We start from the raw sequence: 13,738 nt of genomic DNA, 5'->3' as shown, positions 1-13,738 counted from the left end.
TGCCCTTAGCCAATTAAAATATTTCTACTGATATTCACCTTTATAAATGATTACAGGTTCCAGGACACATCATTTATCATGCAAACAGTCCCAGGCAGGTACATTAGTGGTGGAAACTGGAGTAAGGAACTAACAATTTTGCTTCGCTCTTCTCTTTTTCAGGTTAAAGAAGCAAGCGTCTCATTCAATGCCCATGTAGGGGACGGAGTATCCGGGTGGGGGCAACATCACATTGGTCTTATCTAGACAAACTCCACAGTTTCTTTTTGTCAAACTCCACAGTTTGCCTCTCCACCCCCTCTAGCTTTGGACACACAGAGGCAGGGTAAACGGGAAAAAATGAGTCTAACTTGAAATTGCAGATAGAATGCAAAATTGTATTCTAACCCTCCCAATACATAAACAGCACAAAAGTCGGAGTAAAGTTTAACTATGCTCTATCAGGTGAAATAAAGACCTGGTACTGTAGATTTAAAGCATTCCAGGCACATTTGTAACAAGAAATAGGACGGTGTGATAGCCCATAACAGCAAGAAAGCCATAGGTTTCTTCAAGCTGTTCTAACATACTGACTTCAGATGCCACCAGGCACTTTTCAGAGAAACTATATTCTGGAAGCTGCCTGTGCTGTTTAAAAGGCTAGAGGTATGATAAACAGCTAACTGGAGGGGCAACCGAGGAGTCAAATGCATTGCCAATGATGCAAAACAAAGCAGAGTCCTCATCCTGTCATGTCATAGGCTCAGATGCACAAACCTTGGAATCTTTGTCAAGTGAGGCTTGTGCGTCTGTGTGTGGACAGGAAAGTACCTCAGTTATCTGCCACCAAGGTGACATGCCACAAATGGGTATCTGTGGCAACTTATTTAACAAACTGTACTCCACTAGATTGATTGTGTTCCTTAAGGTTCTCCTGTGTCCAGGTAAAAAAATAAAAGCAAGTGTTTCCCGGGCTTCCTGACTGGGATTTGAAATAGAAGTCATAAAAAGCCCATAAATAAGCCTATTCCCTAAGTCCCCGGTGGAAATTCCTAAAAGACCAAAGAAACCTAGACACCGTTTTTGTTTTTAAATAAGGATCCAGCATATTTCAAAAGACCCAAGAGGTCAGCTTAATCTTGTTGTTAACTGAGATCGCTGAGATCCAGATGAAAATTCTGGCCATAAAACACAAATTTCTTCTCAAGTAATGATTGCCTATTAACAACACTAAATTTTACTACCACAGCACAAATAAGCTTTATTTTTCTGGTAAAACAAAACACCTAAAACTTGTGAGAGTCTCCAAAGTCTAAGCCACTTGGCATCACGCACTGCTATATTTGCTTCCACCATCACCAACCACCCCCCTGAATTAGATCCTACCATCTGACAATTTGGGGTTGTGACCCCACACAACAGAGACACAATGTGTGAATGGCTCTGCAGAGTCCATTCTGTTCCTGGAAAAAGAACCAGAGCACACATCTGCCTGACCATGAGTCAGGAATATCACTTTTGTGGTGGAGCCCATTTCTGTTGTGACCAATCCACAACGAACACACTCACAACACAGGCGACCACCACAGAGGTAGGTATTCCAGAGCAAGCTTTCCCAACCTCGGGTCCACTTAGCAAGGTCATAAACGGTCTCCTCTGTGAAAGCAATTTTTTTAGACTCTTTACGATGACATTAAGTCTCCAGGGCAAAACCACAGAAACATTGCCACACCACGTAAAAGTCACCTGAGTTTCAGTTTGGGTAATTCAGTTATAACCAAACTAAAAAGAAAATAAACTTTCAGGGGCAACTGACAGGAACCACAGTGATGCGATGAACTTGCCCCGTCTGGTAATGATGATCTTGAGCAGGGAGCGCTCCAGGACTATAGGAGCCGGTTACATACTATGTCCCACTCCACTTATGTAACTAGAAGATCTCCGGCGAAGGGGGGCGGGGAGGATGGGAGGGCGCTCACATTCTGAGGCCACGGAACCCCCCCCCCCAAAGACCCTGGGGGCGCACTCCCACCGAAGAGACTCCGGTGCTCCCGGACACACAGTCCCCTACCTAAGGTTCATGATGGGAACTATAACCGCCTCTTTATGATGAGTTGTGGGACCAGGAACACAATGTCTAGTCCCTTTTGTGGGTGGACAATAATTCCCACCTACTTGTTCCTGCTAGAGGGGAAAGGAGATGGTGGACCGACTCGCTCGCAGTGGGGGCAGAAAGTCATGGAATGGGCGAGAAGGAGGGGGAGGCAAAGCCTGGAGATGGGGGTGAGAGCGCAGGAGCCCTTGTGGCGCACTCTCCCGACGGGAGGCGGACTGCGCACGCGCGCCAGTGGGGGGGCCGAGTAACGGCAGAGGGGGCGCGCGAGGGAGGGAGAGGGGAGAGCGCGATCCAGGGAGAGGCCGGGGCGGCGGGCGCGCGACGACGCCGCGGGCCCGAAGCCCCGAGAAGGGCACGACGCGCGCGCAGCTCCGACAGGCAAAACCCCGGCGACAGGGGCGCCCGCGGGGCCGGTGGCCGGGATGCGCGCCGGAGGCGGGAGGGAGGGGGGCGTCAGGCGAAGTGGGCCCAGGGAGACCGCGCCGAGGACGGTCACCGCGAGTGCGGGTGACGGACCAAGGGGGGAGCCGTCACCGGCGGCTGCGGGAGGGGGAGGGTAGAGAGGAGGGACGCCATCCGCCAGCCTTGTCGCCCGACCCCGCGGGCCCCTCCCGCGCCACGTCCCGCCCCTACCCTCCGCCCCCCGGCAAGGGTCCCCGCCCGCGGCCGCGGCGGTCCCACTCACAGTCTCTCCTCCTCGCCTCCTCCTCCTCCTCCGCTCGGCGCGGCAGCGGCGGCGGCGGCCATTTTCCGGACGGCTTTTACCACAGCCCTCTCTCTGAGAGGAGGGAGCGCGCGCGCCGCCGACGCCGGGACCCCGCACGGCCGACGTCGCGCCCCGCCCTCCCGTCCGGCTTGCGCGCTGCTGCACCTGCGCGCCAGCGCCCCGCCCCCGGCACCGCCGCGAGCCCGCCTGCCATTGGGTGCGGCGGCCAGGATTGGGCGGGGTCTCGGTGACGATGCTACCAATTGGCTGGAGTTTGTGTCCATTCCGGCTAGGGAAAAGGAGGTGGAAACCCTGTCCAGCTCCCGATTGGCTGCCATCGACCGTCATTTGGGGAAAAGAGGCGGCTAGGGCGCGGAGGGGTTGGTTTAGTGGGAGAAATTTGAATATTAAGGATTAATGGGCCCTTGCGGATGCTGGGGCAAGTGAAGGCCTAGGCTCCGCACGCCTTTTTGCGTGGCCCTCCTGAGCCATTGGCCCGCTGTACACAAACGCACAAACTACTCTGCTATAAGAGTTTCACCGCACCTGTGTTTTCTCAATATCCCCACCTTCACTAGAAGCAGCAAAGTTGCCTACCCTGGAGCCTGATGTTGTTCCAGACAACAGAACTTCCCTTCGTTTCGGGGGGGCCTACGCATCGCATTCTTTCATCTGAGACTGCCGTATGCCATACGCCACACTTTCATAGGGTCAGGGAATAAATAACAAATCACAGCCCTGGCCTTCCTGAAACTCTGGTGGGAGAAAACAGTGCATGCCCAGGCTGCACCGAAACCTGTCATTGTTGTATGAGATGGTTTGGTGGAGGTGTGGAGAAGGGGCAGTGAGAGCACAAAGGAAGCAGCGCTTAGCTCTGCCAGGAGGAGAGGGGAAACACTTGATAGAAAAGGTGATTTGGGAGCTAAGATCCAGCAATTCTGTGTCAGAAAAATATTTAAGAGCATGAGAAAAGTTTTATCCAATGGGGTGTGCAGGACGGGACTATTTCTCAAAGCAACCTTAATCTGATTCCAGCCATCATCCAATCCATCCAGTGCTCCTTGCACTGGTTCTGTGCTTAATAAGGAACCTTCATTTATTAAATACCTGCTATGTACCAGGCACTTTCCAGGTTCTGGATTCATGGTACTGAACAAGACAGTAACATTCTTGTGGCAAAGATTCATACTAAGCATACAAATAAGTATATATATAATGTTACATAGTGATAAGGGCTTTGAGACAGATAAAGCAAGGGTGAAGGGTGCTACTTAGCTATCTATAGGCTTTTGCCCTCACTTAATTCCCCCATATGGACATTTGGGGAAAGAACATTCCAGGCAAGGTCAAAGGCCCTGAGGAGATACTATGCCTGGCATGTTAGGAAGAATGCTTATGTGGCTAGAGAATAGTAGGGTGTGCAGTTGGAGAAGCAGCTAGAGCCACCATGGGAACTGGAAGCTTCTTCTGAGATGAGAAGCCCTTGGAGGATTTTGAACTGAGAGTTAACATCAAACGATCCATGTTGTAGGAGCAGTGTGGAGAACTGTCCCTGGAGGGACAAAACTAGGAACAAAAGCCCAGTCAGAAGACCCTGACAACAGTCTAGGAGAGGTGATAGTGGCATTAACTAGGGTGGTAGCAGTGGAGGTTCTGAGAAGTTGTGACACTCAATCTATATTTTCAAAATCAAGCGTAAAAGATCGGATGTATAGAGAAAGAGAAAAAACAAGGATGATTCCTGAGTTTTTCACTGAGCAACTGAATGAATCAGTGCCTTTCACTATGATGGGAAAAACTGTAGGAAAAGCACCTTTTTAAAGGTACAGATCAGGGGCACCTGGGTGGCACAGCGGTTAAGCGTCTGCCTTCGGCTCAGGGCGTGATCCCAGCGTTCTGGGATCGAGCCCCACATCAGGCTCCTCCGCTAGGAGCCTGCTTCTTCCTCTCCCACTCCCCCTGCTTGTGTTCCCTCTCTCGCTGGCTGTCTCTATCTCTGTCAAATAAACAAATAAAAAATCTTAAAAAAAAAATAAAGATCAAGAGTTCTGTTTTGACCATGTTAAGCTTGGGGTGCCTGTTAGATGTACAAGTGGAGGTGTTGAGTAGGCATTTGGGTTAACAAGTCAACAAGTTGAGCATCCAACTCAAGAAGCTATAAAAGAGGGGCAGCCTGGGTGGCTCAGTCAGTTAAGCATCTGACTTCAGCTCAGGTCGTGATTTCAGGGTCCTGGGATAGAGCCCTACATTAGGCTCCATGCTCAGCAGGAAGTCCGCTTGTCCCTCTGCTCCTCCCCCTGCTCGTGCTTGCTGGTGCACTCTCTAGCTCTCTCTCTCTCTCAAATAAATAAAATCATTTAAAAAAAAAAAGAAGCTATAAAAGAAACAGCAGAGTAAACCCGGAGAAAATAGGAGAAAAATAAGGATGAGTAGAAAATGATGAAACAAAAACAAATGATAAGATTGAGAACATCAAAAGCCAATTCTTTGAAAAGCTGTAAAACAAAAGCCAGCCCATTAACAACCTAAATATAAAGAAAGGGAAGACAAATTATATTAGAAATGAAAAGGAGATGCAACCACAGATACAACGGATTATACAATAGATAGTAGATAAAATATAAATTTCTAAAAGGATATAAACAACTGTATGTCAGAAAATTGGAAAACATAAACAAAATGAACAAATTCCTAGAAAAGCACAGCTTACCAAAACTGACCCTAGAAACATAAAACGTGGATAGACCCTTTATAACTGCAAAGAAATTGACTACGTATTTTAAAAATCTACCCCCTGCCAAAAAAAAAAAAAAAAGGCTCAGAGCGTTTTACAGACGAATTCTACCAAATTATTAATAAATGGGTAATTCCAACTACACACAGAAAAAAAGTCTCCAAACTTATTTTATGAGACTAATATAACCACTGTAATGAGCCAATGAAAGTGTGCCATAGGAAATGTAAATAGATGTAAAAATTCTAGACAAATAAACTGAATCCAGCAAATTATAATTATATACCATAACCAAGTTGAAATTTATATTAAGAATGCAAGGATGGTTTAAAATTAGAAAATCAACCTTCACAGATTTAAGGGGAACAAATTATATGATTATTTCAATAGATGCAGGAAAAGTGTTTAATAAAATACAACACCTACTTATAAGAAAAACAACAACTTAGAGAGCTATGAATAGAAGGGAGCTTCCTCAACCTGGATCAAAGGTATCTATTAAAAAACTTAGAGCAAACATCATATTTAATGGTGTTAAGTGGGAACAAAGCAAGAAACAGAACAAGATCTGTGGTGCAACATCATTCATGTAAAAGAAAACACATGTATCCTCCTCCGATTCTCTTTTAAACCTCATCCTTGGAGTTTCATCATGAGGAGAAAGACCCATTAGACCCAGTAGAGAAAGACCAATTCCCTGGCTTTCAGGATGCAGACGTGTAGATATAGCCAGTAATAAAAAGCTGGAAAATGTAATAAAAAAAAAAGATTCAACTCACTCTGGCTACAAAAATTATAAAATGGCTGGGAATAAACTTAAGCAATGCCAAAAACCTACATTTAAAAACTATAAAACTTGACTGAAAAACATAAAAGAAGAGAAAGAAAGAAAAGAAAAGAAAAGAAAGAAAAGAAAGAAAAGAAAAGAAAAGAAAGAAAGAAAGAAAGAAAGAAAGAAAGAAAGAAAGAAAGAAAGAAAGAAAGAAAGAAAAACTACCACATTGCTGGAAGGAAAGAGTTACATAATAAAGATGTCAATTCTTCATAAATTAATCTGGAAATTATTTCCCCTGAGTCAAGATCAAGTTTTTGTGGACTGTAACAAGTTAATTCTAGATTGGGAAGAGTACATGTACAAGATTAGAAGTCAAGACATTTTTGAAAGAGAAAACCAACGAAGAGGATCTTGCTAAATTCCTTAGTTTGACTAAACAGGGCTTAAATAATACAATTTCACTTCTGCCATTGAAAAGTAGAAAAATATACTAGAGTTTAAAGTATTCACTAGTAGAATTAAAAATGTCATTTAAAAAATGGGCTATAATATTTTTTAAATGGGTCCCCTTAAAATTCAGACCGTAAAAGATAAAAACCAGGAAAATAGGTGCCCCTGGGTGGCTCACTAGGTTAAGCGTCTGCCTTGGGCTCGGGTCATGATCTCGGGGTCCTGGGATCGAGCCCCGCATTGGACTCTCTGCTCAGCAGGGAGTCTGTTTCTCCCTCGCCCTCTGCCACTCCCCCCTTGTGCTCTCACTCTCTCTCTAATAAATAAAAAAAAAACTTAAAAAAAACAGGAAAATATACCATGAATAGCAATTGACAGAAAACCAACAACCGGAAGGATTTTATCAATATGACAGACAGAGCACCAACTCCTACTCCATCTGTCTGAAAATCTTTTGAACTGATAGAAATATATTTATTTTCAGAAAAGCACATCAAAAATGACAATGGAAAATGAGAAGGGCAAAACAGACTGTCCAGAGTTGTAGAACCAGCATCTCAGATAATAACAAAAAATTTAAAACATAAATTTGTTTCAAGCACTATGGAATGTTTCCTAAAGTTACTTATGAATTAGACATCTCAAAAAAAGTCTCAGTAAATTCCAAAATGTCGAAATCATGCAGTCCAGTCTCTGACAACAAAATGATAAAATTCAAACTTAGGAACAAAAGAATGGGCAAAAGTAAAACAAAACAAAATGAAAAACCACTCTCCACTTGGAATTTTTAAAACAGACTTCAAAATAACTCTCTGGCTAAAGAGGGAACAGCAGCTAAAATGATAAACTTCAGAAATGATGAATAGTGACCTATGCTACGTGGCTAAAATAGTCATCTAGAAAAATTAATAACCTTGGGGTGCCTAGGTGGCTCAGTCGGTTAAGCATCTGCCTTTGGCCCAGGTCGTGATCCCAGGGTCCTGGGATCGAGCCCCACATTGGGCTCCCTGCTCAGCGGGAAGCCTGCTTCTCCCTCTCCCACTCCCCCTGCTTGTGTTCCCTCTCTCACTGTGTCTCTCTCTGTCAAATAAATAAAATCTTAAAATAATAATAAAGAAAATGGGAAAATAGATGAGAAATGAATTAATTCTGATACATCATGCTCACACTTGTGTGTGCACACGCACAGAGTTTTCCTTCATTTTTTAAAGACTTAATTATTTTTATTTTTTTAAAAAGATTTTGTTTATTTATTTGACAGAGAGAGACAGTCAGCGAGAGAGGGAACACAAGCAGGGGGAGTGGGAAAGGAAGAGGCAGGCTCCTAGCGGAGGAGCCTGATGTGGGGCTCGATCCCAGAACACCAGGATGATGCCCTGAGCCAAAGGCAGACGCTTAATGACTGAGCCACCCAGGTGCCCCTAAAGACTTATTTATTTTAGAGAGCAAGAGTGAGCACGAGTGGGGGGAGGGGCAGAGGGAGAGAGAGAGAGAGAATCTCCAGCAGAGTCCACCCTGAACATGGAGCCCGACACAGGACTCGATCTCATAACCCCGAGATCATGACTTGAGCTGAAACCCAGTGCTGGATGCTCAACCAACTGAGCCACCCAGGCACCCCAGAGTTTTCCTTCTTTATCCATAGAAACTCACTACAAGAAAAATATTGAGGAACAGAAAGAAATAAACCCTTCAAAGTAAAGAAAATGTGGTGAAAATGGGAGGTTATCCTCAAAGGACAGATTTCAACAATTTTTTGGAAAGCAGGCAGGAATTAGTTGAATTAAATAGGTGGGGGAAATCTAGCTTGGAATATTTGTTAAGGGAACTACTGAGGAGGTGGGAGTCAGTTTGCCAGATATAAGACCAGAGACTAGGCTCAGAATCAGCAGGCATGTGGTGGAAGGCAATAGAACTAAACGGGACCGAACACATGGGGATTAACTAAAGACCCCAATACAGAATGACTGCAACAGCTGGAACCTCCTCTTCTCTACCAGATAGCTGAACAGGCAGCTAGTACAGGCCTGCAAGAAAATACCTGACAGTTCTCTAAAGAAATGGAACGAAATGTCTATAGAGAGCTAGAGTTTCCAACATGGATGTAGGCAACTCCTGAACAATTTTCTCCTCGTTCTAGCATTTGCAGGATGTGAATTCTGTTCTATAGTTCCCTTCCCTAGCATAGAGAACTAAAAGAAAATATTGTATCCACAAAACAAGAATAGAATATTGTGTAAAAGGAGTGGAGAAGAAAGAATTAATGGAAATTAAATGTGATTGTTGAAGTTCAAATTCCAATAGAAATATTGAAAGGCAAAACTGAAAAAGTCTTCTAGGAAATAGAACAAAACAATACAGACAAAAAATATAAGAAGAAATATAAGGACTGGGAAGAATGATCTAGGAAGTCCAGCAAGCAACTAACAAGAGTTCTTGAAAGATAAAAGTGAGAAAAAAGAACAGGAATCAGAATAAGTAGCATAAGACTTCATAACAACACTGGATGATAAAAGATAATAGGGCAACAATTTTAAAAAAGACAATAGGACAAGGAGCCTGGGTGGCTCAGTCTGTTAAGCATCTGTCTTTTTCTTGGGTTGTGATGGGGGGGGGTCTGCTTCTCCCTGTCCCTTTGCCCCTCCTCCCACTTGTGGTCTCTCTTTCTCTCAAATAAATAAATAAAATCTTAAAAAAAAAGATAATAGGGCAATGCTTTCAAAATTCCAAGAGAAAATGATTTTCAATTCAGATTCTACACCAGCCAAAATGTCCATCAAGTATGACAATGGAATTAAAATATTTTTAGATACGCAAGAGCTAAGAAAATTTACCTCTCAAATATACTTTCTTAGGAAACTACTTGAGGATGTTCTCCAGCAAAACAAGGGTGTAAGCCAAGAAAAAGGAAAATGTGGGATCCACAAAACAGTGGATCTAATCCAGGAGCGCAGTGATAGGAAATACCAGGGATGCCAACTGGGCAGAAGGCCTGATTGGCAATCAGTGCAGATTGAAGTAGGAGAATGGCAGACTCTGGGAGAGAGGACTCCAAGGATTCAAAAAAGAAAGGGTGTGTGTATGTGAACTCAACATATGAGATGGTGCGATTGGGAGTTTGAAGAAAATTGAAAGCGATAATGGTTAATTAGTACGAGAAAACAGGGAAAAGCAACTAGAAACAGGAAAAAAAGAACTGATGAGGAATTTATGACCAAAATAAGAAAGAAAGTAAAATATATTATAATTTTACCAACTGATAGTGCACAAGAAGAGAGAATCCACTGCACCTCGATGCTGAAACAACTCTATTTCCCAATGGTCCAGGGTTCATCAAATTCGACTTATACAAAGGAAATATAATCCTACCATGTATCTTCTTGATTTGGCATCAAAAAATATTTAGATAAATATCATAACCCACATTTGTGTCTTTGGTTTTCAACTTGCAGAAAACTTGTTTATATATGCAGAACATGGAGGGATACATTTTCGTTGCAGGGTGGGACACAGCCCTCTTCTCTTTATATATAGTGAAGCAGGCCTGGGTGCTCCTGAGGGTGGTCTTGAGGACCCCTGCCACACCATATTTGATATTCATACTGTTATCTTTAGTTGTTTGTAAGTATAAATATTACACTCGAACTGCTTCTATTAACTTTCTTTTTTAAAAAAGAACATTTTATTTATTTATTTTAGAGAGAGAATGTGCACGAGCAGGGGGAGGGGCAGAGGGAGAGGGAGAAGCAGACTCCCCACTGAGTGTGGAGCCCAATACGGGACTTGATGCCAGGACCCCAAGATCATGACCTGAGCTGAAGGCTGATGCTTAACTGACTGAGCCACCCAGGTGCCCTAATTTAATAGTGATGTATCTTTGACCACTCAATAGCAGCTTCACTTGGCTTTTGAACTGTCAGAGTTAACATTTCATCTCATCCCGATAAAGAGGAAAAGATAATCTCTAAGAAGTGAAAGAGTGAAGGAAAGGCGAACAGAAACATTAGAGATTGAAGGGTCCCAATAGGAGATATCCATTTTTCCCCTACCCGAATGCCATGGATCTTAAGAATATGATTCTAGGGTTCATCAGAGTAAGTATACAAGATGGGCCAAGAAACTGTTGACTCAAGAGAAGACTGCCTTGCCAGATATCCAAACACACTCTGAAATGAATATAGCACAGTTTTGGTGTTGAAAGAGGGAAATGATCAATGGAACTGAGTAGGGTCCTGAAGAGACCCAGACACAGGACAGATCCCCCTTTTGCCCTGTTTGTAGAACCCTTCTTAGATTCTGGCTCCCCCTCTTTTTTTTTTTTAGAAAGGGAGGGGAAGGGGCAGAGGGAGAGGGAGAGACAGAGAATCTCAAGCAACCTCCACGCCCAGTGTAGAGCCTGACACGGGACTCAATCTCACGACCCTGAGATCATGACCTGAGCTGAAATCAAGAGTAGGATGCCTGGGGCGCCTGGGTGGCTCAGTCGCTGGGCGTCTGCCTTCGGCTCGGGGCGTGATCCCGGAGTTCTGGGATCAAGCCCCACATCAGGCTTCTCCATTGGGGGCCTGCTTCTTCCTCTCCCACTCCCCCTACTTGTGTTCCCTCTCTCGCTGGCTGTCTCTGTCCCTGTCAAGTAAATAAATAAAATCTTTAAAAAAAAAAAAAGAGTAGGATGCTAACCTACTGAGCCACCCAGACGCCCACGGTTCCCCCTCTTCTTGCGTGATTCAGGAAGAAATCCTGCTGTGACAAACTGTGGTGGCCAGTAACCTAGTTCTAGCCAGTGTTAAGTTCAGGGATGTCCTCTAGGGCCTTCTGAGAAGCCACAGCCCTTCTGCTCCTGCTGGATTGGACCGGGTCTGGAGGTGACACCTGAAAGGGTAGTGGTGGCTCCATCAGGCATCAGTGATCTCTTCATGAGAACTTTCTCTGCAGTTAAGGGTTCCCCACCGTAATTACTTTTTCTGTTGCCTATATCACAAGTTGTTTGTGACCCTGGGAGACTTATGGCCACTTCTGTTATTTCCCACTTTGGGCTTTTCATTTTGTTTCCTTTCGGTTCTTTTTCCCCTTGCTTAGGTTGGCTACTGTTTTATCTTTAAGTCTTGTTTTTGGGTTCTCAAAGAACCAGTTTTGAGACTGATTTATTAGTTCTCTGGTTTCTCTGTGTTCCAACTCAGTACTTTCTGTTCTCATCATTCCTGTTTTCTAGATATTCTGCAATTTTTTCTTAGACTTCTTTTAACCAAAGATTTTTTTAAAAGGGAGTTTTAAATTCTAAAGGTAGGCTTTTGTTTTGTTTTCCATTTTAGTAGTCAACATTCTATTCCAAGAATGTGCTCTGTATTCTTTTCTATTTTTTGAAATTTCTTCAGGACTCTTTCTGGCTTAATATTTGGCAGTGGTTCATCTTTCACTTCCCTCTGCCATGATGCCAGCATGGGCTGTTCCTTGTTGTGGTCTCAAACTGGCTATATTATCCATTAAGGTCCTCCCAGGAAAACAGAAACTACGTCAGCCGAGGGCATTGAATGCCAGGAAAGGGCACCTAGGACTACTGGGAGGTTGATGTGGAGGTAGCTCGGAGATCCGCCCAGGTATGAAGTCACTGCCAACCCTAAGGCTAGAGCTCCCACCAAGAGACCCTCCTTGATTCCAGGTCTTCTCCCTGCGCCCCTCCAGCCTTAGGAAACCCACTGAACAATATCTACTGATAAGAGCAATTTTTGTTGGGAGATAAGGAAATCAGCCCACTTGAACTTTTTCCCACCTCTTCTCTCTCTCCATCCTTGGTTTCATTCTCTGAGTTTTATTTCTGTGTTCTCATGGCTCTGTTTCTCACAGTTCGTGGTCTTCGTGGATTTCATGGTCACTCCGTGTGTCTGGGTTTGCCAGCGTTTGGCAGCAAGCATTTTGGCATGGGTTTCAGATAATCGCTTGTTTACAAAATTGGGTGATTCCACCCGAACCAGTTACTGAAGATACCCCTTGGCCTACCTATACCCCACGGGCCTGCCACTCGAAACCACGGCTCATTGGTTTGTCCCTTAGATGTGCCAGTTAATTTGAACAGCCTGTGGACTGGCTGAACTCTGCAGAGACATGTCTGCTCTCAGCTGCCTCCTTTCTACATCAATGGAAAAAGCAATATTGATGTGTGACAAAGGAGAATTCAAAGAATATTAAATGGCACCCAAAAAGTATCTGTTCATGTCAATAGAGAAAGACCTTTGCAATAAAGAAGTCACTATAATGAATCATCCCGAACAGAGCAGTATTTCATTCAAGCGGAGGAAGCACAATTTGCTGGAAATATGTGAAGAAATGGGCAGAAATATAAAAGTCTTATTCTTGGGGCAAAACAAAGAGAATGACACAAGTTGGTGTTTTGTATTCTTTTATGGGACGATCAGTCAGGTGCAACCACAAGAGAAGATGGAGGAGAGGCTAAGAAAAACAAAGTTTATTGCACCCGTAAGTCTTAGAGACAGGACACATGCCGTGTGGGGCCACATGGGGACGCCGTAGGGTGGTCAGGAGGCAGATAGCAGGAGTGAGGGAAAGGTTTAGGCCAGAAACTTTACTGCGATTTCCAGAAACACTCTACAGAAAGGCAAGGCAGGGCAGGGTCAACCGTTCAGGGTTGACTAGTTTAAATAATCTCAGTGGGTTTTGGACTAAGGGGTGTCTCTAGTTGCCTGACACCCAACCCTGGATTGATTCGTTTGCATATCAAAGACATGCTCCTGGCTGGAGCTACAGCAAAGAATTGGCTAGCCCAGGGAAGGGCAGTCTCTCCCCAGCCAGAAAGGGGTGCGTGTGTGTGTGTGTGTGTGTGTGTGTGTGTGTGTGTGTGTGTGTTTTAAGAGTTTATTTATTTATTTGTCAGAGAGAGAGCATGAGCAGGGGAAGCAGCAGAGGGAGAGGGAGAAGCAGGCTCCCCGCTGAGCAAGGAACCCTACGTGCGGCTCCATCCCA

The 13,738-nt window shown here is 44.4% G+C and overlaps 1 protein-coding gene across 1 annotated transcript in view; it reads right to left on the bottom strand.

Annotated features, from left to right (window-relative positions):
• MECP2 (methyl-CpG binding protein 2) overlaps positions 1-2,935 on the bottom strand; it is a 66,197-nt gene extending 63,262 nt beyond the window's left edge. The window contains exon 1 of the mRNA XM_087859817.1: positions 2,781-2,935. Within this exon, the coding sequence (XP_087715943.1) occupies positions 2,781-2,842 (62 nt within the window). The 5' untranslated portion in view covers positions 2,843-2,935. The remainder of the gene's footprint in view (positions 1-2,780) is intronic.
• Between the last annotated feature and the right edge of the window lie 10,803 nt (positions 2,936-13,738).

Source organism: Ursus americanus, chromosome X (genome assembly GCF_024610735.1).
Source record: "Ursus americanus isolate L20-20 chromosome X, mUrsAme1.1.p, whole genome shotgun sequence".
Taxonomy (NCBI): Eukaryota; Metazoa; Chordata; class Mammalia; order Carnivora; family Ursidae; genus Ursus; species Ursus americanus.
This window is presented reverse-complemented; position numbering and strand designations above follow the sequence as displayed.